The following is a 22,597-nucleotide window of genomic DNA, read 5'->3' on the forward strand; positions in this document are numbered from 1 at the left end:
ATTATGAAACCTTGATTTTGGTTCAATTTATTTTGTATTAAATAATTGTATGATTTTGGTTGGTTTCACTGAAACATTAATAAAGTACAGCATTTCTCACATGTTGGTATTTTGAGTTTATCTCTATAATTATATATATATATATATTTTAAAGTATTGTTTGTGCATTGCCAGTCAAGGGTATCGGTAATTTTGGAGCCCACTGTATATGAAATGAGTAATGTAAGATATGTAAATATTATTAAAGTGACATTATTAAAGTGACTAGTGTTATATTTATTAAAGTAGTATGCTGGCTACTTTAGTCCACCTCCACTAGAGGAGCCTCAGCTGACATATACACAACTCAAGGGCTGACAAATCAAATGTTGTATGTCACATGCGCAAACTAACAGTGAAATGCTTACTATGGGCCTTCGCAACAATGCAGAGACAAAAATCTAGAAAAATATTAGCACAAGGAATAAATACACAATAAGTAACAATAACTTGGCTATATACACAGGATACCAGTACAGAGTCGATTTGCGTGGGTACAAGGTAATTGAGGTAGATATGTAAACTGTACATGTAGGTAGGGGTAAAGTGACTAGGCAACAGGATAGATAATAAACAGTAGCAGCAGCATATGTGATGAGTCAAAAGAGTTATGGCAACGAGGGTCAATGCAGATAGTCCAGGTAACTATTTGGTTAACAATTTATTAACAATTTAGTAATGTGTCTGCTGCATACTGAGCCCAGTTTCTAGTGTGCACTCCATCATTTCACTCCCTGTTTTTTGTCTTCATCCCATTCTTTCTCTTCCTTCAGGGAGGAGAGCCAGAGGATTGCGGATGTCATCCTATCCAGGAAGTCAGAGTTTGTGGTCTTTACGACTTACATCGGTCACTACGACCGCAGCATGAGCCTGCTGGACGAAAGCTGCCGGACCTCGCCCGCCTTCTCAGCAATCGTCCGCCAATATGAGGTCAGATGTCAAAGTCAAGTCAAAACTGTTTATAGCAGATAGATTGTGTTGAATAAGATAATAGATGACAAGAGTGTGTTTCTCCAAGTCTGGCTGTATGTACAGTGGGGTTTGAAATGATTGACACCCTTGATAAAGATTAGCAATAATTACTGTATAAAATAAATAATTGAAACTCAAGGTCATACCCTCAAGACATGCTAACCTCTCAACATCACCAATAACAAGGAAGGGTCGCATGTTTTGACCCTCTGTAACTTTCTCACTCATCATTATTCACTATTCAACCAGGATTATCCATAATCATGGTAGCATCCACATTAATGTAGAAGTGTTTTTATTTATATTTACAATAAAGGTGGCTCCAAAATGACACAATACATTATTTACCATTCATTTTTGAGAAAAAAAAAGTATTACTTGTTAAACAAATCTCTTTCTCTGAGCAATTGTGTTAGCATAAAATAATATAATTTCCTAATCTGTTGAGCATACAATATACACTACCATTCAAAAGTTTGGGGTCACTTAGAAATGTCCTTGTTTTTGAAAGAAAAGCACATTTTTCGGCCATTAAAATAACATCAAATTGATCAGAAATACAGTGTAGACATGGTTAATGTTGTAAATGACTATTGTTGCTGGAAACGACAGATTTTTGTTGGAATATCTACATAGGCGTACATAGGCCCATTATCAGCAACCATCACTCCTGTGTTCCAATGGCACGTTGTGTTAGCTAATCCAAGTTTATAATTTTAAAAGGCAAATTGATCATTAGAAAACCCTTTTGCAATTATGTTAGCACAGCTGAAAACTGTTGATCTGATTAAAGAAGCAATAAAACTGGCCTTCTTTAGACTAGTTGAGTATCTGGAGCATTAGCATTTGTGGGTTCGATTACAGGCTCAAAATGGCCAAAAACAAAGGACTTTCTACTGAAACTCGTCAGTCTATTTTTGTTCTGAGAAATGAAGGCTATTCCATGCGAGAAATTGCCCATAAACTGAAGATCCCGTACAACGCTGTGTACTACTCCCTTCACAGAACATTACAAACTGGCCCTAACCAGAATAGAAAGAGGACTGGGAGGCCCGGTGCACAACTGAGCAAAAGGACAAGTATATTAGTGTCTAGTTTGAGAAACAGACACCTCACAAGTCCTCAACTGGCAGCTTCATTAAATAGTACCCGCAAAACACACAGTCTCAACGTCACCAGTGAAGAGGCGACTCCGGGATGCTGGCCTTCTAGGCAGAGTTCCTCTGTCCAGTGTCTGTGTTCTTTTGCCCATCTTAATCTTTCTTTTTATTGGCTAGTCAGAGCTATGGCTTTTTCTTTGCAACTCTGCCTAGTCTGAAGAAGGTCCGTTTTATTGCTTCTTTACTTAGAACAACAGTTATCAGCTGTGCTAACATAATTGTCCGATTTACATGTCCGATTCCTGGACATGTAAAACTGATCATGTCGGGCTGCACTCACCCTAGCCCCAAAACCCTTCACCCATGTATTCTGTCTTGTGTTGGGATGTTTAGTTCTCCAAACATCTACTAGGTCGAACTGATTCATGATGTCCCTTAATTCTTAGGGCTGCAATCCCATTAACAGGATGATATGACAGCCAGGGAAAGTGCAGGGCGCCAAATTCAAAACAACAGAAATCTCATAATTAAAATTCCTCAAACATACATTTATCTTATACCGTTTTAAAGGTAATCTTGTTGTTAATCCCACCAGTATCCGATTTCAAATAGGCTTTACAGCAAAAGCACCACAAACGATTATGTTAGGTCACCACCAACTCACAGAAAAATTCAGCCATTTTTCCAGCCAAAGAGAGGAGTCACAAAAAGCACAAATAGAGATAAAATTAATCACTAACCTTTGATGATATTCATCAGATGACACTCATAGGACTTCATGTTACACAATACATGTATGTTTTGTTTGATAAAGTTCATATTTATATAAAAAAAATCTCAGTATACATTGGCGCGTTACGTTCACTAGTTCCAAAAACATCCGGTGATATTGCAGAGAGCCACATCATTTTACAGAAATACTCATTATAAATGTCGATAAATACAATTGTTAGACATGGAAATATAGATATACCTCTTCTTAATGCAACCGCTGTGTCAGATTTTTAAAAAACTTTACGGAAAAACCATACCATGCAATAATCTGAGATGGCGCTCAGAAAATAAATACAATTATCCGCCATGTTGGAGTCAACAGAAATCAGAAATCATATTATAAATGTTCCCTTACCTTTGACGATCTTCATCAGAATGCACTCCCAGGAATCCTAGTTCCACAATAAATGCTTGATTTGTTCGATAATGTCCATTATTTATGTCCAAGTAGCTACTTTTGTTAGCGCATTTAGTACACAAATCCAAACACTCGTGCAGGTCCATCTGAACATCGGACGAAAACTTCAAAAAGTTATATTACAGGTTGAAGAAACGTGTCAAACTAAGTATGTAATCAATCTTTAGGGTGTTGTTATCATAAATCTTCAACAAAGTTCCAACCGGAGAATTCCTACGCAGGTCGCTATCATGTGAAATGCGCATGACCAGGACCAGGCTCTCAAAGAGCTCCCATCCGGCTCCACAACACAGTAGAAGCCTCATTCAAGTTTCTAAAGACGGTTGACATCTAGTGGAAGCCCTAGAAAGTGCAACTTTATCCATATCCCACTGTGTATTCAATAGGGGCTGGGTTGAAAATCGACCAACCTCAGATTTTCCACTTCCTGTTTGGATTTCTTCTCAGGTTTTTGCCTGCCATATGAGTTCTGTTATACAGTTTTAGAAACTTCACAGTGCGTTCTATCCAATACTAATAATACTATGCATATATTAGCAACTGAGACTGAGGAGCAGGCCGTTGACTCTGGGCACCTCTGGGCACCTTTCATCCAAGATACTCCATACTGCCCCTGCAGCAATAAGAAGTTAACATCCCCACTGACACTGAATGAGGCTCTTCCCCATTTCTGTCTTTCGTAAAATCCATTGTACAGTTCCAGTCCCCGCCGACCACCAGCGTCTCCTCAGGTGCTAACTGTGAGAGTTCCTGTCTAAGACACCCAAATAGAACCCCCCTCTCTCTCCTGTGTTAGGCTCATAGACATTTATAAAGACAAAACCCATGTTGTTCATTTCTGCTTTTTCAACAAGCAGCCTACCCCCTACACACCACCTTTGAGGAGCAAATTTTTACAGACAGACACGGTACAAAAAGGACTGCCACCCCTGCACTAAAATTTGTCCCATGGCTCAACACACTTGCCCCTTTCCACCAGAGCCCCTAATTGACTTTATTCAACACACGCGTCTCCTGCAGAAACAAACTATACTTATTTTTGTTTTAAATATATACCCAACACACTCCTCTTTCCCGCATCTCTGGCGCCATTTATATTAAGCGAGCCTCCCCGAAGAGTCTCCATAATAAGTGGGAGAAAAGCCAGCAAAGAAAGAGACCAATAGCAAAGCTCAAAAATCCCCCATACATCTAAACAGTGTCTGAAGGTAGACCCTTATGCACTGTTGTAAGTCGCTCTGGATAAGAGCGTCTGCTAAATGACTTAAATGTAAATGTAAATGTTGTGACCCACTTACTCAACCTAAATCATTTCCTGGGTGAGAGGACACCATGCCCCTCATTCTTCATAGCATGTTGTGCTGATCTTACAAACTTTCTCGGATCCGAAAAAAAAAGCCTCAATATTAACTTTTTTTCCCCTAGCTCTCATTCAGGAACCTTGTCAGTTCCTTCAATGTGAACTTTGACCCTTCTGCTTGACTGACTGTCAGCTCTGGACCCATTGAAGAGGAGTCTGAAAAAAATAACTCCTCATCAACCTCTTCCTCAGACTCACTTTCCTCCTCATCTCCATCTCCCATCCTGACCACCTGCCCTTCCTCTCTGGTCAGGGCCTCCCCCCCAGCACCAGGCAAAGGTTCCATGGTGCCTTAGACCACTTCCTTTTTCCTTTTCCGCTTGACACCCTCCTCCTCCCCCCTAGTCTCTTACACTTCCCCACTATACTCTCCTCATCCACTAGCATAACCTGACTAGACCCAGCCTCATCTACACAACCCTCCATAGCATGACTAGACCCAGCCTCATCTACACCACCATCCATAGCATGACTAAACCCAGCCTCCACTACACCACCATCCATAACATGACTAGACCCCACCTCATCTACACCACCATCCATAGCATGATTAGACCCAGCCTCATCTACACCACCATCCATAGCATGACTAGACCCAGCCTCAGCTACCCCACCATCTCTAGCCTGACTAGGCCCAGCTTCATCTACACCACCATCCCTGGCATGACTAGGCCCAGCCTCTGCTGTCCGCATCTCATTGCCCCCTGCACGTTCACCTCGATTTCCCCCACTGGCGCTTGTGCCCTCACCTTTTCTATGGCCTTTATGTGGGCACGCAAAGCTCTTATGCCCCAAATACCCACACTCAAAACACCGTAGACTATCTGTGCTAGCAAACCCTGCGTAGAGCCACACCCCATGCCTCCCTTTAAAATGCACATTTAGTTGTTGCTCATTGTTATTCAGAAACATAAACACTTGCCTCCGGAACGAAACCATGTGCTATACGGCATCTGCCTGAAAACCTGCCGACACGAAAACCGCTAGCAAACTTACTGAAATGACTCAGCTCTTTCCTGATTGGGTCATCCATAATAAACTGAGGCAAATTTGCAACTACCACCCTTGTCGAAGGGGTAGAAAGAGGTCAAATTGGCACCAACACACCCCTTACAAATATTCCACTAGTAATTAGCCTACCAACCAAATGTGCTCTTTTCATGAACACAACCACAGCTTTGTTCATTCTAGAAGCGGAATGTATAAAATCAGCTCCTACCTGTTCACCAACTGCAAGCAGAACCTCATGCACTTTAGCTCCATTCTCAGGAACACACCTGAATCCATGCCGTATCGACACGCCCGGGTGAGAAGCCATCGTGCACATCACACCTTTCAAACCTCAGGAAACCAACTCTGTCCTCGTCCACCCTAACTTTGAAAAAGACTGGATACCGCTAAAACAAATCCTGCATTAGCCCTCCACTATAGAAAATACAATTGAAAGAAAAGACCAAGGACAGAATCAAGAAAGATAGTTAGGAAAGAGCCCTCCACACCAAACACTCAAATTCCAAAACTCCCAGCATACAGAGAGAGAGAGACAGACAGAGAGAGAGAGAGAGAGAGAGAGAGAGAGCTGATATGGTCTATGTTACTGTACAGTAGAGTGTTTGTCTGTGGTTGCATTGCTGTTGTCTAGTTGCTGGTGAAGATGATGAGAAAAGCTAATTAGCAGATGGTCAGTCTTTAAAACTCCCCTATCAAATCAACATATTGCTCTGCCAGGACTTTGGCATTGATTTGTGACCCATGCTGTATGTGGGGGGGGAAGTGTGATCATGGATGTGTGTGTGCATGTGTGTGTACATGCTTGTTTGTGTGTGTAAAAGTGCAAGTGTATAGGGATGTTTCTGGAGGGCACTGTAGGGACTATAATTGCTGACCAGCACTATGTTGAGATATTGGCCCTGGCTCGTCACATAAGTGACTTGTAATTCTTCTGAAACTCTTAGAATTAGTGGTGACTTGAGGAAACCTGGAGATCATCAAGGAATCCCTAGAGTTCCTCAAGGAACTATTGCTAGTATCTTCAATGAATGTATCAGAGGCGTATGAGTTCTTAAAGAGCCTAATCAAATCCCAAAGTTGGATCAGTTTATTACTTTACACTTTATTACTGTATGTACGCAGCAATGTCAATATTATATTAGAATGTTTAAAATGCATAAATATTCAAGGAACAGTTTAATTTGCAGTGTACCAACTGAACATGATAAACAGGAATTACCAAAAATAACTCTGCCACACCTCCCGTCTGATAGGCTGCCACCTCTACAATATATTATTAAAGGTCCCGAACAGTTGAAGTTGGAAGTTTACATACACTTATGTTGGAGTCATTAAAACTCGTTTTTCAACCACTCCACACATTTCTTGTAAACAAACTATAGTTTTGGCAAGCCGGTTAGGACATCTACTTTGTGCATGACACAAGTAATTTTTCCAACAATTGTTTACAGACAGATTATTTCACTTATAATTCACTGTATCACAATTCCAGTGGGTCGGACGTTTACATACACTAAGTTGACTGTGCCTTTAAACAGCTTAGAAAATAAAAAAAAATGATGTCATGGCTGTAGAAGCTTCTTATAGGCTAATTGACATAATTTGAGTCAATTGGAGGTGTACCTGTGGATGTATTTCAAGGCCTACTTTCAAACTCAGTGCCTCTTTGCTTGACATCATGGGAAAATCAAAAGAAATCAGCAAAGACCTCAGGAAAAAAATATTGTAGACCCCCACAAGTCTGGTTCATCCTTGGGGGCAATTTCCAAATGCCTGAAGGTACCGCGTTCATCTGTACAAGTAATAGTACGCACGTATAAACACCATGGGACCACGCAGCCGTCATACCGCTCAGCAAGGAGACGCATTCTGTCTCCGAGAGGTGAATACCAGAACAACAGTAAAGGACCATGTGAAGATGCTGGAGGAAACAGGTACAAAGTATCTATATCCACAGTAAAACAAATCCTATATCGACATAACCTTAAAGGCCACTCAGCAAGGAAGAAGCCACTGCTCCAAAACCGCCATAAAAAAGCCAGATTACGGTTTGCAACTGCACATGGGGACAAAGATTGTACTTTTTTGAGAAATATCCTCTGGTTTGATGAAACAAAAATAGAACTGTTGGCCATAATGAAAAACGTTATGTTTGGAGGAAAAAGGGGGAGGCTTGCAAGCCAAAGAACACCATCCCAACCGTGAAGCACGGGGGTGGCAGCATCATGTTGTGGGGGAGGGACTGGTACACTTCACAAAATAGATGGCATCATGAGGGAGGAAAATTATGTGGATATGTTGAAGCAACATCTCAAGACATCAGTCAGGAAGTTAAAGGTTGGTCACAAATGGGTCTTCCAAATGGGTCTTCCAAATGGGTCTTCCAAATGGGTCTTCCAAATGGGTCTTCCAAATGGGTCTTCCAAATGGACAATGTTGTGGAAAATGGCTTAAGGACAACAAGGTCAAGGTATTAGAGTGGCCATCACAAAGCCCTGACCTCATCCTATAAAACATTTGCACAGAACTGAAAAAGCATGTGCGAGCAAGGAGGCCTACAAACCTGACTCAGTTACACCAGCTCTGTCAGGAGGAATGGGCCAAACTTCACCCAACATATTGTCGGAAGCTTGTGGAAGGCTACCCAAAACGTTTGACCCAAGTTAAACAATTTAAAGACAATGCTACCAAATACTAATTGAGTGTATGTTATCTCCTGACCCACTGGGAATGTGATGACAGAAATAAAAGCTGAAATAAATCATTCTCTCTACTATTATTCTGACATTTCACATTCTTAAAGTAAAGTGGTGATCCTAACTGACCTCAAACAGGGAATTTCTACTACGATTAAATGTCAGGAATTGTGAAAAACTTAGTTTAAATGTATTTGGCTAAGGTCTATGTAAACTTCCGACTTCAACTGTAAATAGCCTTTTGACTGGCTAAAATATCACCCATTATGTTTTTGTGAAAAGTACTTTTTCTCTCATTGCTAAGTGCCAGGAAGTTTGAGAAGACAGGCTTAGTGAGCGGGGAGCTTTTATTCATGAGCTCACCTTGACTGACAGCACTTTGAGATGCCTATGTCAATAAACTTGGTTGCAGTGTTGCAGTAAAATAGTCTCAAGCAAGTTTGGCAATACACAAAGCAACTCAAAGAACATTGAAATTTCATCAATTATGTATTTTTTTAAATATATATATATATCTCCTGTTCGGTATGTGTCTTCGGATGTGGTTCTCATCACTGACGGTTGTGTTGACATGACAACTCCGTCAGAGTTTTGAATGACCCTCCTCCCCTTTTGTTCCATGCTGGCTGGAGATTTAGCTAGCCTGTAACTAGCTAACACCAAACACAGATGAAAGGGGAAATATATGTATCTTTGCCATATAAGAATAGGGTAAACTTTTAATAATACTTTCTGACACCCTACAGAAATATTTTGGCACCAGTAGAGTAGCGATCTAGCTATATAAGCCCCACCCCTCTGCAAACATGCCTTCTCTGATGTTGGTTACAAGGTGGTACTTATTTGAATTGGGTAAGAGAATGTCATGTTACCATTGGTGTGTTCACATTTTTGAGTTAGGGTTACGTCACCCTATCCCCTTAACAATCCCGCCTCCTGAATCCACGTGTTTGACATGCGGAAGGGGACCAGAAACATTATGTAGAAGCAACAGTCAGTCATTTTTCATACTTTGGTCATCATACTTTCATCTGGTTTCATCCAAATATCATTACATTTCATGATTTTGACTGTTCATGCCTGTAAAAAGGTTCAACATTGAACACCTCCCATCACAGAAAGGTTTGAACAGTGTTTCCTCAAGCATTCTTTTCAGAGGAGTTGTACAAGGAACCTTTTTAAAATGGAAAGGTTCCGCCGGAATGGCAACCCAAAAGGGTCTTCCAGGCACCTTTACTTTTAAGAGTGTGGAGTGCAATTTACACAGGTCTATCTATCCCCCTCCCACCCGCTCACTGTCTTTTTATTTTCTCTGTCTGTCTACTTATCTGTCGGTGCAAAAGCTCATCATTTGGTCAACCTTTCTCTTACTGTAACAGTGAAGACTTTTTGGAAAGATATGGATATAGGAAATAGCTTTGTGTTATGTGTAGGCTATCAGTAACATGTATGTCTGTTTTTCCCAGCAGCAGAGTCCGGCAGGAGACAATGTCTCTCTCAAACACCAGCTTCTGCAGGTGATCGTACGGGTGGCTCAATACTGCATGCTCCTCAATGGTAAGTTTGTGCGTGCGCGTGTGAATCATTTTTGATTATGTACTGTACCAGTCAAAAGTTTGGACACACCTACTCATTCCAGGGTTTTTCTTTATTTTTACTATTTTCTACATTGTAGAATAATAGTGAAGACATCAACACTATAAAATAACACATATGGAATTATGTAGTAACCAAAAAAGTCTTAAACAAATCAAAAGTAAATGTTGTAATTGAGATTAAATATTCAAAGAGAAATTACAGTCCATCATTACTGTGAAGGTCAGTCAATCCGGAAAATTTCAAGAACTTTTCAAGTTTCTTCAAGTGCATTCACAAAAACCATCAAGCGCTATGATGAAACTGGCTCTCAGGAGGACCGCCAAAGGAAAGGAAGACCCAGAGTTACCTCTGCTGCAGAGGATAAGGTCATTAGAGTTAACTGCACCTCAGATTGCAGCCCAAATAAATGCTTCCCAGAGTTAAAGTAACAGACACATCTCAACATCAACTGTTCAGAGGAGACTGCATTAATCAGGCCTTCATGGTCTAAAGGACACCAATAACAAGAAGATACTTGCTTGTGCCAAGAAACACGAGCAATGGACATTAGACTGTTGAAAATCTGTCCTTTGGTCTGATGAGTCTAAATTTGAGATTTTTGGTTCCAACCGCCGTGTCTTTGTGAGACACAGAGTAGGTGAACGGATGATCTCTGCATGTGTGGCTCCCACTGTGAAGCATGGTGGAGGAGGTGTGATGGTGTGGGGGTGCTTTGCTGGTGACACTGTCTGTGATTTATTTAGAATTCAAGGCACACTTAACCAGCATGGCACCACAGCATTCTGCAGCGATACGCCATCCCATCTGGTTTGAGCTTAGTGAGACTATCATTTGTTTTTCAACAGGACAATGACCCAAAACACACCTCCAGACTGTGTAAAGGCTATGTGACCAAGAAGGATAGTGATGGAGTACTGCATCAGATGACCTGGCCTCCATAATCACCCGACCTCAACCCAATTGAGATAGTTTGGGATGAGTTGGATCGCAGAGTGAATAAAAAGCAGCCAACAAGTGCTCAGCATATGTGGGAACTCGTTCAAGATTGTTGGGAAAGCATTCAAGGTGAAGCTGGTTGACAGAATGCCAAGAGTGTGCAAAGCTGTCATCAAGGCAAAGGGTGGCTGCTTTGAAGAATCTCAAATATAAAATGTATTTTGATTTGTTTAACACTTATTGGTTACTACATGATTCCATGTGTTATTTCATAGTTTTGATGTCTTCACTAATATTCTGCAATGAAGAAAATATAACAAAATAAGAAAAACCCTTGAATGAGTAGGTGTGTCCAAACTTTTGACCGGTACTGTATATCAAAACATTTATACATAAAAATTGTATATGATGAAAAGGATCTCATTCTGTCTCATCTTACTGTGGTTCAATCAATGGCCATCAATGTATCATTTCTCAATTGCTGCTGTTTGTTTTCCTCATCCTCCAGATTACCTGAACAACCTCTCCCCAGACTCCAAAGAATACGAAGATACACAAGGTACAGTGGAGCTCTGCTATAAACACTAGCCATGGTCCCGAGGAGGTGTGGTATATGGCCAATATATCATGGCATGTTCTTATGCATGACGCAACGCAGAGTACATGGATACAGCACTTAGCCGTGGTATATTGGCCATAAACAACAAACCCTGAGGTGCCTTATTGCTATTATAAACTGGTTACAAAAGTAATTAGAGCAGTAAAAATACATGTTTTGTCATACCCGTGGTATACGGTCTGATATACCACGGCTGTCAGCCAATCACCATCCAGGGCTTGAACCACCCAGTTTATAATACCTCCTTAGTCTGTATTGCATTATTCACAAGAGAGCCATGTCGGCTCTGTTTGTATGTGTTTATAAGGGATTTATTTGGGCTCATTTGACATTTTGAGTAACTCACAGGGGAGCCATTTTACCCTATGTTTTTCTTTGTGTGTGGGTAAGTCACTCGGGAGACATTTTGGCTGTCTTGTCTCTGTGTACTGTATATGTAATTCACGAGTGGGTAGCTACTGTGCTATCTTTGGCCCCTCTGGTCTGTGTGTGTCTGTGCACAGCAAATTCTCCAGTGTTAAATCAGGTCCACACTTTTAAGTGTTTAATAACACTGTGCTTAGTGCTGATGCTGTTACACTTTATCAGTGTTAGGGAATTAACACTTTCAGTGTTGTGCAATAACATCTCATATAGTATTTTTTATTATTACACCCCAAGGTCTGTATTTCAGTGTTGGAATAAGGACAACACAACAATATTTAGTTTGCCGTTTGCGAATTTGTTTTTATGAAAGCATTTATAAAGGCATCATAATTAGCAGCAGATATACTCAGTATTTAATTAACACAACCATAAACTGCTACATCACTTCCACTCACGGGTGGCCAAAAATAACTAGTTGAAAGCCACGCCCCCAGTAAGCCACACCCCCAATCTAATTGCCTTTTAAAGTGAATTGTAAAGTTAGCACCCATGACTGTATTTGTTAGTGACAGAGACATGGTTGTTGAATTCATTACTTTTCAATTCTGTGGACTCTCTCAATTGTGTTACTACCGTAGGTGAATGTTATCAGTAAACTGTTTACAGAGTTTTATGTTCCTTGTCGTCCACATCACCAACAAATGATCATGGTCCGAACACACCAAGCCAGTTGTGAAGAGGGCACAACAACACCTTTTTCCCCTGAGGAGACTGAAAAGATTTGCCATGGGTCCCCAGATCCTCAAAAAGTTCTACAGCTGCAACATCGAGATCATCCTGACCGGTTGTATTACTGCCTGGTATGGCGGCGCTACAGATGGTAGTGCGTATGGCCCAATACATCACTGGGGCCAAGCTTCCTGACATCCAGGACCTATATAAGTTGGTGTCAGAGGAAGGCCCAAAAAAGTGTCAAAGACTCCAGTCAGCTAAGTCATAGACTTTTCTCTCTGCTACAGCACGGCAGGCAGTACTGGAGCGCCAAGTCTAGGACCAAAAGACTCCTTAACAGCTTCTACCCCCAAGCTATAAGACTGCTGAACAATTCAACTAATCAAATGGCCACCCTGACTATTTACATTGAACCCCCCTCCTTTTGTTTTTACACTGCTGCTACTCGCTGTTTATTATCTATGCATAGTCACTTTACAAATGACCTCGACTAACCTGTACCCCTGCATATTGACTCGGTACCGGTACCCCCTGTATATAGCCTTGTTATTGTTATGTACATTTCTTTTGTTACCTTGTGATTTTTATGTTTTACTATAGTTTATTTAGTAAATATTGTATTAACTCTATTGCTTGAACTGCATTGTTAAGAGCTTGTAAGTAAGCATTTCACATTTGAAGGTCTACACCTGTTATATTCGGCGCATGTGACAAATTACATTTGATTTGAATTGAAATTAGTTTATGACAATACAGATATCAGGTGTTTTGGTAGTTTTTTTTGTGTTTTTTTTTCTTTTACTGGTATTTCCAGCGGTATCCACTTGATTTTCTGTAGGCAAAACATCCTAGGAAATGCTCTTTAATTGACTCAAACTGTCTCCAATCAGTCATTCAATTTCTGGTACCTGAGTATTTGGTGGGGGTGTCGCCTAATCTTAACTGCACAAAGCCTATTATTTGGCAGGGAATACTATTTGTAGATCAGTGATTCTACACCTCACTATTCACAAGCTGATCCTGTCCAACAGACTAAATCTTTGATCATCTGCGGTTATAAAAATGGGGCAATTAGGACAGTTAAAGGGGGGAGACCATGAGAGAGACTATGAATCCAACCAGAAAATATCACAAATTCGAAATCAGAATATCACTTGAAAGATTTGCGTGCCAATACCCCGCTGGGAAGATCTTTGCAGATTACAACAATATATTCTGCAAAACCTGCAATTTAGCATTGGATTATAAACGGAAAGACAGGATAGACAGCCATCTGACATAATAACAAATTACATTACGGTGTCTTAGAAGAAGGCCCAAGACAACTTTGATTTTCTAACGAATACGTTGTGAAAAATATTTCACAATAATATACACAAATCTAAAGTAAAGGAATGGAAGTAAAAATATATAAATATTTGGATGAGCAATGTCAGAGTGGCATAGACTAAGATACAGTAGAATGGAAAAGAATACAGTATATACATATGAGATGAGTAATGAAAAATATGTAAAGATTATTAAATTGACAAGTCTTCCATTATTAAAGTGGCCAGTGATTTCAAGTCTATGTATATAGGGCAACAGCCTCTAATGTACTAGTGATGGCTATTTAACAGTCTGATGGCATTGAGATAGAACCTGTATTTCAGTCTCTCGGTCCCAGACCGCACCACCCTCTGGAGAGCCCTGCGGTTGCAGGCGGTGCAGTTGCTGTACCAGGCGGTGATACAGCCTGACAGAATGCTCTCAATTGTGCATCTGTAAAAGAGTTTGAGGGTTTTAGCTGCCAATCTAAATTTCTTCAGCCTCCTGAGGTTGAAGAGGCGCTGTTGCTGCATGGCCACACACACCTTCAACTCAATCAGTGCCTTCTTCACCACACTGTCTGTGTGGGTGGACCATTTCAGTGCGTCAGTGATGTGTACGCCGAGAAACTTGAAGCTTTCCACCTTCTCCACTGCCGTCCCCTCGATGTGGATAGGGGGGTGCTTCCCCTGCCATTTCCTGAAGTCCCTGATAAGCTCCTTTGTTTTGTTGACGTTGGGTGAGAGGTTATTTTCCTGGCTCTCACCTCCCCCTGTAGGCTGTCTCGTCTTTGTTGTTAATGAGGCCTACTACTGTTGTATGGTCTGCAAACTTGATGATTGAGTTGAAGGCGTGTGTGGCCATGCAGTCATGGGTGAACATGGAGTACAGGAGTGGGCTGTATGCCCCCCCCCCCCAGATTGCATATGAACACATCATAAGCAATGGCAAAATGTGTAGAATTGCAGGAAATTAGCATTAACGGTCAACATTGGGCACAAAAAAGTGTCCAACTTATCCTCTTTCTCAATTTTCATACAAAAATGGGGTGTGCCTTTGGTGGTTCATCGATGTCTCATTCTGGTGAGGAGACCCATGAGGTGGCGCACAATTGGCCCAGCATCGTCCGGGTTAGGGGAGGGTTTGGACAGCCCTGGATGTCCTTGTCCCATCGTGCTCTAGCAACACATGCACGCTGACATGGTCACCAGTTGTAAGGTGTTTCCTCCGAGACATTGGTGCAGCTGGCTTCCAGGTTAAGCGAGCAAGGTGTCAAGAAGCAGTGGGGCTTGGCAGGATTGTGTTTCGGAGGACACATGGCTCTCAACCTTCACCTCTCCCGAGTCCACACAGGAGTTGCAGCGAGGGGACAAGACTGTAACTACAAATTGGATATCATGAAAAAGGGGTAAAAAATATCTAAAAATGTATTAAGTGTCCAGTGTTTCCAGATTTCTATTAAATATTACAGATAATTAATTACAATATGAGTGAAATAGTTTTCCTTAATTATGTTAAAAAGCAGCTTTTCTGTGTTGGAATGGTGTGGGCGTACCCCAACATCAGAATGGTGTGGGTATATACCGGTCATAAAAAATATTAATGCGAGTAGAACACTGATTGGCCAGCTCATCCTCCTCAGGTGGATGACATCATCCTCTATGAGGAAATATCAAGCATTTTTTAAATGGTCTGTTCGAGATACAAGTTTGAGGTGATTGTTTTGTTGTTTTTTTCTTCAATTTATGCTTTGGCCACAAATACCAGTATAGGATGAGTCAACAACATTATTTGGATGAGTTAACAGAATATGAACTTTTAAAAGTGAGATTTTCACTGGACAGTTACTTTAAAATGTTCTCTCAGCCTCATGGAACAATAGGAAGAATAGCATGACATGAATTGCACATTTTCTATACAAAATGTGTAGAATTGCAGAAAATAAATTCTGACTCATTTTTTTATAAAGCAAATGTTGTGAAATCAAGGAAGTTAGCTGCCCCACCCCAATTTCCATCCCCCCCTTAATAATAATAATAATAATAATACAAAATATTTTTTGTCAAAATACCCCTCCATATACCTCTGAAAACACCCCTCGTCCCCCCAAATATCTACATCACAATTCCCCCCTTGTTGTACTGACATTGTTGAATAATACACTGCCTGCAAATACAGCCAGAACAATTTGTCTGCACCCAGCTCTCCTACAAAATATAGTGTCAGTGGATTCGTCCGTTATTTTGGAGATTCTTTCAGTTTTTTTTTACCAGACTGCACCTCCGTTCTATAGGCTACATTTTCTTAGATAAAAGGGTGGAACATGTAAAGGTCATGAAAGATGAGAATGGTCTCTGTCCCTCTCTGGTTCTCTGTACGTTTAGATTTTTGTTTTAACACCCCTTTACTTCTCTATTTTCTCTGTCTCCTCTCTCTCAGCCGCACTGGTGATAGTATCAGACGTTGCGGATCAAGCCAATGACAGTTTGAAACATGGGGTGAGTTTCAAGTGCGAAGACGAGTGTTTGTGACAGTTCCTCCAACATGGTGTGTGTACAGTATGTGTGCGTGAGTGCTTGCGTACATTCCTGCCTGTATATCTGCCTATATGCCTGCCTGTCTGCCTGTCTATCTGCCTATATGCCTGCCTGTCTATCTGCCTATATGCCTGCCTGTCTATCTGCCTATATGCCTGCCTGTCTGCCTGTCTATTTGCCTATATGCCTGCCTGTCTGTCTGTCTATCTGTCTATATGCCTGCCTGTCTGCCTGTCTATCTGCCTATATGCCTGCCTGTCTGCCTGTCTACCTGTCTATATGCCTGCCTGTCTGCCTGTCTATCTGTCTATATGCCTGCCTGTCTGTCTGTCTATCTGCCTATATGCCTGCCTGTCTGCCTGTCTATCTGTCTATATGCCTGCCTGTCTGCCTGTCTATCTGTCTATATGCCTGCCTGTCTGCCTGTCTATCTGTCTATATGCCTGCCTGTCTGTCTGTCTATCTGCCTATATGCCTGCCTGTCTGCCTGTCTATCTGTCTATATGCCTGCCTGTCTGCCTGTCTATCTGTCTATATGCCTGCCTGTCTGTCTGTCTATCTGCCTATATGCCTGCCTGTCTGCCTGTCTGCCTGTCTATCTGTCTATCTGTCTATATGCCTGCCTGTCTGCCTGTCTATCTGCCTATATGCCTGCCTGTCTGCCTGTCTATCTGCCTATATGCCTGCCTGTCTGTCTGTCTATCTGCCTATATGCCTGCCTGTCTGCCTGTCTATCTGCCTATATGCCTGCCTGTCTATCTGCCTATATGCCTGCCTGTCTGCCTGTCTATCTGCCTATATGCCTGTCTATCTGCCTATATGCCTGCCTGTCTATCTGCCTATATGCCTGCCTGTCTGCCTGTCTATCTGCCTATATGCCTGCCTGTCTGCCTGTCTATCTGCCTATATGCCTGCCTGTCTGCCTGTCTATTTGCCTATATGCCTGCCTGTCTGCCTGTCTATTTGCCTATATGCCTGTCTGTCTGCCTGTCTATTTGCCTATATGCCTGCCTGTCTATCTGCCTATATGCCTGCCTGTCTGCCTGTCTATCTGCCTATATGCCTGCCTGTCTGCCTGTCTATTTGCCTATATGCCTGCCTGTCTGCCTGTCTATTTGCCTATATGCCTGCCTGTCTATCTGCCTATATGCCTGCCTGTCTGCCTGTCTATCTGCCTATATGCCTGCCTGTCTGCCTGTCTATTTGCCTATATGCCTGCCTGTCTATCTGTCTATATGCCTGCCTGTCTATCTGCCTATATGCCTGCCTGTCTATCTGCCTATATGTCTGCCTGTCTGCCTGTCTATCTGCCTATATGTCTGCCTGTCTATCTGCCTATATGTCTGCCTGTCTATCTGTCTATATGCCTGCCTGTCTATTTGCCTATATGCCTGCCTGTCTATTTGCCTATATGTCTGCCTGTCTATCTGTCTATATGCCTGCCTGTCTATCTGCCTATATGCCTGCCTGTCTATTTGCCTATATGTCTGCCTGTCTATCTGCCTATATGCCTGCCTGTCTATTTGCCTATATGCCTGCCTGTCTATCTGTCTATATGCCTGCCTGTCTATCTGCCTATATGCCTGCCTGTCTATCTGCCTATATGTCTGCCTGTCTGCCTGTCTATCTGCCTATATGCCTGCCTGTCTGCCTGTCTATTTGCCTATATGTCTGCCTGTCTATTTGCCTATATGCCTGCCTGTCTATCTGCCTATATGCCTGCCTGTCTGCCTGTCTATCTGCCTATATGCCTGTCTGTCTGCCTGTCTATCTGCCTATATGCCTGCCTGTCTGCCTGTCTATCTGCCTATATGCCTGCCTGTCTGCCTGTCTATCTGCCTATCTGCCTGCCTGTCTGCCTGTCTATTTGCCTATATGCCTGTCTGTCTGCCTGTCTATCTGCCTATATGCCTGCCTGTCTGCCTGTCTATCTGCCTATATGCCTGCCTGTCTATCTGCCTATATGCCTGCCTGTCTGCCTGTCTATTTGCCTATATGCCTGCCTGTCTGCCTGTCTATTTGCCTATATGCCTGTCTGTCTGCCTGTCTATTTGCCTATATGCCTGCCTGTCTATCTGCCTATATGCCTGCCTGTCTGCCTGTCTATTTGCCTATATGCCTGTCTGTCTGCCTGTCTATCTGCCTATATGCCTGCCTGTCTATCTGCCTATATGCCTGCCTGTCTGCCTGTCTATCTGTCTATATGCCTGCCTGTCTGCCTGTCTATCTGCCTATATGCCTGCCTGTCTATCTGCCTATATGCCTGCCTGTCTGCCTGTCTATCTGCCTATATGCCTGCCTGTCTGCCTGTCTATCTGCCTATATGCCTGCCTGTCTGCCTGTCTATCTGCCTATATGCCTGCCTGTCTGCCTGTCTATATGCCTATATGCCTGCCTGTCTATCTGCCTATATGCCTGCCTGTCTGCCTGTCTATCTGCCTATATGCCTGCCTGTCTGCCTGCCTGCCTGTCTGTCTGTCTGTCTATATGCCTGCCTGTCTGCCTGTCTATCTGCCTATATGCCTGCCTGTCTGCCTGTCTATCTGTCTATATGCCTGCCTGTCTGCCTGTCTATCTGTCTATATGCCTGCCTGTCTGTCTGTCTATCTGCCTATATGCCTGCCTGTCTGCCTGTCTATCTGTCTATATGCCTGCCTGTCTGCCTGTCTATCTGTCTATATGCCTGCCTGTCTGCCTGTCTATCTGTCTATATGCCTGCCTGTCTGTCTGTCTATCTGCCTATATGCCTGCCTGTCTGCCTGTCTATCTGTCTATATGCCTGCCTGTCTGCCTGTCTATCTGTCTATATGCCTGCCTGTCTGTCTGTCTATCTGCCTATATGCCTGCCTGTCTGCCTGTCTGCCTGTCTATCTGTCTATCTGTCTATATGCCTGCCTGTCTGCCTGTCTATCTGCCTATATGCCTGCCTGTCTGCCTGTCTATCTGCCTATATGCCTGCCTGTCTGTCTGTCTATCTGCCTATATGCCTGCCTGTCTGCCTGTCTATCTGCCTATATGCCTGCCTGTCTATCTGCCTATATGCCTGCCTGTCTGCCTGTCTATCTGCCTATATGCCTGTCTATCTGCCTATATGCCTGCCTGTCTATCTGCCTATATGCCTGCCTGTCTGCCTGTCTATCTGCCTATATGCCTGCCTGTCTGCCTGTCTATCTGCCTATATGCCTGCCTGTCTGCCTGTCTATTTGCCTATATGCCTGCCTGTCTGCCTGTCTATTTGCCTATATGCCTGTCTGTCTGCCTGTCTATTTGCCTATATGCCTGCCTGTCTATCTGCCTATATGCCTGCCTGTCTGCCTGTCTATCTGCCTATATGCCTGCCTGTCTGCCTGTCTATTTGCCTATATGCCTGCCTGTCTGCCTGTCTATTTGCCTATATGCCTGCCTGTCTATCTGCCTATATGCCTGCCTGTCTGCCTGTCTATCTGCCTATATGCCTGCCTGTCTGCCTGTCTATTTGCCTATATGCCTGCCTGTCTATCTGTCTATATGCCTGCCTGTCTATCTGCCTATATGCCTGCCTGTCTATCTGCCTATATGTCTGCCTGTCTGCCTGTCTATCTGCCTATATGTCTGCCTGTCTATCTGTCTATATGCCTGCCTGTCTATTTGCCTATATGCCTGCCTGTCTATTTGCCTATATGTCTGCCTGTCTATCTGTCTATATGCCTGCCTGTCTATCTGCCTATATGCCTGCCTGTCTATTTGCCTATATGTCTGCCTGTCTATCTGCCTATATGCCTGCCTGTCTATTTGCCTATATGCCTGCCTGTCTATCTGTCTATATGCCTGCCTGTCTATCTGCCTATATGCCTGCCTGTCTATCTGCCTATATGCCTGCCTGTCTGCCTGTCTATTTGCCTATATGTCTGCCTGTCTATTTGCCTATATGCCTGCCTGTCTATCTGCCTATATGCCTGCCTGTCTGCCTGTCTATCTGCCTATATGCCTGCGTGTCTGCCTGTCTATCTGCCTATATGCCTGCCTGTCTGCCTGTCTATTTGCCTATATGCCTGTCTGTCTGCCTGTCTATCTGCCTATATGCCTGCCTGTCTGCCTGTCTATCTGCCTATATGCCTGCCTGTCTATCTGCCTATATGCCTGCCTGTCTGCCTGTCTATTTGCCTATATGCCTGCCTGTCTGCCTGTCTATTTGCCTATATGCCTGTCTGTCTGCCTGTCTATTTGCCTATATGCCTGCCTGTCTATCTGCCTATATGCCTGCCTGTCTGCCTGTCTATTTGCCTATATGCCTGTCTGTCTGCCTGTCTATCTGCCTATATGCCTGCCTGTCTATCTGCCTATATGCCTGCCTGTCTGCCTGTCTATCTGCCTATATGCCTGCCTGTCTGCCTGTCTATCTGCCTATATGCCTGCCTGTCTATCTGCCTATATGCCTGCCTGTCTGCCTGTCTATCTGCCTATATGCCTGCCTGTCTGCCTGTCTATCTGCCTATATGCCTGCCTGTCTGCCTGTCTATCTGTCTATATGCCTGCCTGTCTGCCTGTCTATCTGCCTATATGCCTGCCTGTCTGCCTGTCTATCTGCCTATATGCCTGCCTGTCTGCCTGCCTGCCTGTCTGTCTGTCTGTCTGTCTGTCTGTCTGTCTGTCTGTCTGTCTGTCTGTCTGTCTGTCTGTCTGTCTATCTGCCTATATGCCTGCCTGTCTATCTGCCTATATGCCTGCCTGTCTGCCTGTCTATCTGTCTATCTGTCTATCTGCCTATATGTCTGCCTGTCTATCTGCCTATATGCCTGCCTGTCTGCCTGTCTATCTGCCTATATGCCTGCCTGTCTGCCTGTCTATCTGCCTATATGCCTGCCTGTCTGCCTGTGTGTGTGTTAGCGTGTACAGTCAGTGTTGTGGGATGCACAACATTTTATCTTATTGTTATTGTTTAACATGGAATGTTGGCATAATCTCTCATACAAGCTCTCTCTCCCTTCCTCCCCCCCTCTCTCCCTCTCTCTCAGGAGAACCTGTTGCGTCTGGTCAACATAGAGTACAGTGTTCGAGGCCAGAGGGATCTGCTCCAGCCTGGCAGGGTGAGCTCCGTCCTGCCTGATAACACCATTGTTTCTACCCAGGGCTCCGGGCACCCTCCACCTCTCCATCCCACCCGTGTCGCCCTTTATATAACCAGTCAGCTGGGAATCCCCTGGCCTTCTCTTTGTGTCTAGGTGGGGTGGAGTAGAGCAGGCACACACTTTTAAAGGACTCTTTAAACGCCCTCTCTCCAACTTTCTTGATTCAATGTTAAAACTGACTAATATTTCCCACTGACTGCCCCCAATTGCTATGTAATCTACTTTGTCTAACTAGGGTTATACAATTCTCTAAAAATAAATAAATAAATGTTTATTAAATTCCCTGGTTTTCCAGAAATTCTGGTTGGAGGATTCTGGATTTCCTGCTTATTTTCTATGAGTTCCGGGATTCCTTCGACCAGGAATTTTGTAACCCTATGTCTGACCCTGTGTGTGTGTGTGTGTTGTTCTCAGGTGTTTGTGAAGGAGGGCACTCTGATGAAGGTCAGCAGGAAGTTCAGACAGCCACGCCACCTGTTTCTGGTAAATGTCACTTCCTTTTGGTGGGAGGGTAGGACACTCACCAGCACAAACCTATAGATATACAACTGACAGAACAAGCAATGGGGTTTTTAGCCTAAAAATACCATTGTTTAACAGAATTGTCAATCACAATTGGCTCTAATTTTAACATGGTCATCACACTTGTCATTATGACTACACAACTATGCACCATCTTCTGCCATGTAAATGTGAAAGGGAGAAGCAGCAGTTCTGTTCTGTTTGCACTATATCTATGGCCTGGTCCTCCCAGACCCTGCTATTGAGAGAGCAGTTTCCTGGCAGGATGTTTCTGAATGGGCGCTTCCTGAACTGCTCTTTACTGAGGGGACAGGGAACCTCAGGAACACTCCTCATACACCCACACACACACATACCCCCTGGACCAGATACTCGTTCATTTGAACAATGCTGATACAGCCTCACACACTAGACTTGGTAGGTTTTCTGTTCAACACTGCTGATACAGCCTCACACACTAGACCTGGAGAAAACTCCACTATTTAAACCTCTTTTTGTTA

General features: G+C 43.1%; 1 protein-coding gene across 50 annotated transcripts in view; it reads left to right on the forward strand.

The window, feature by feature from the left end:
• The window catches only part of LOC118388583 (FYVE, RhoGEF and PH domain-containing protein 5), a 74,671-nt gene that overhangs the window by 28,462 nt on the left and 23,612 nt on the right, over positions 1-22,597 (forward strand). For 49 of the 50 annotated variants that reach the window (XR_008144558.1, XR_008144560.1, XR_008144557.1 and 46 more), the window contains exons 7-12: positions 813-969; positions 9,837-9,927; positions 11,414-11,464; positions 16,370-16,428; positions 21,462-21,533; positions 21,990-22,058. Coding sequence is in view for 3 of the 50 variants with exons in the window: in XM_035777794.2 (XP_035633687.1) it covers positions 813-969; positions 9,837-9,927; positions 11,414-11,464; positions 16,370-16,428; positions 21,462-21,533; positions 21,990-22,058 (499 nt within the window). In the remaining 47 variants the exon portion in view is untranslated. The remainder of the gene's footprint in view (positions 1-812; positions 970-9,836; positions 9,928-11,413; positions 11,465-16,369; positions 16,429-21,461; positions 21,534-21,989; positions 22,059-22,597) is intronic. The other variant, XM_035777795.2, reaches the window with a different exon arrangement.

The sequence above is a fragment of the Oncorhynchus keta genome, chromosome 10, assembly GCF_023373465.1.
Source record: "Oncorhynchus keta strain PuntledgeMale-10-30-2019 chromosome 10, Oket_V2, whole genome shotgun sequence".
Classification (NCBI taxonomy): domain Eukaryota; kingdom Metazoa; phylum Chordata; class Actinopteri; order Salmoniformes; family Salmonidae; genus Oncorhynchus; species Oncorhynchus keta.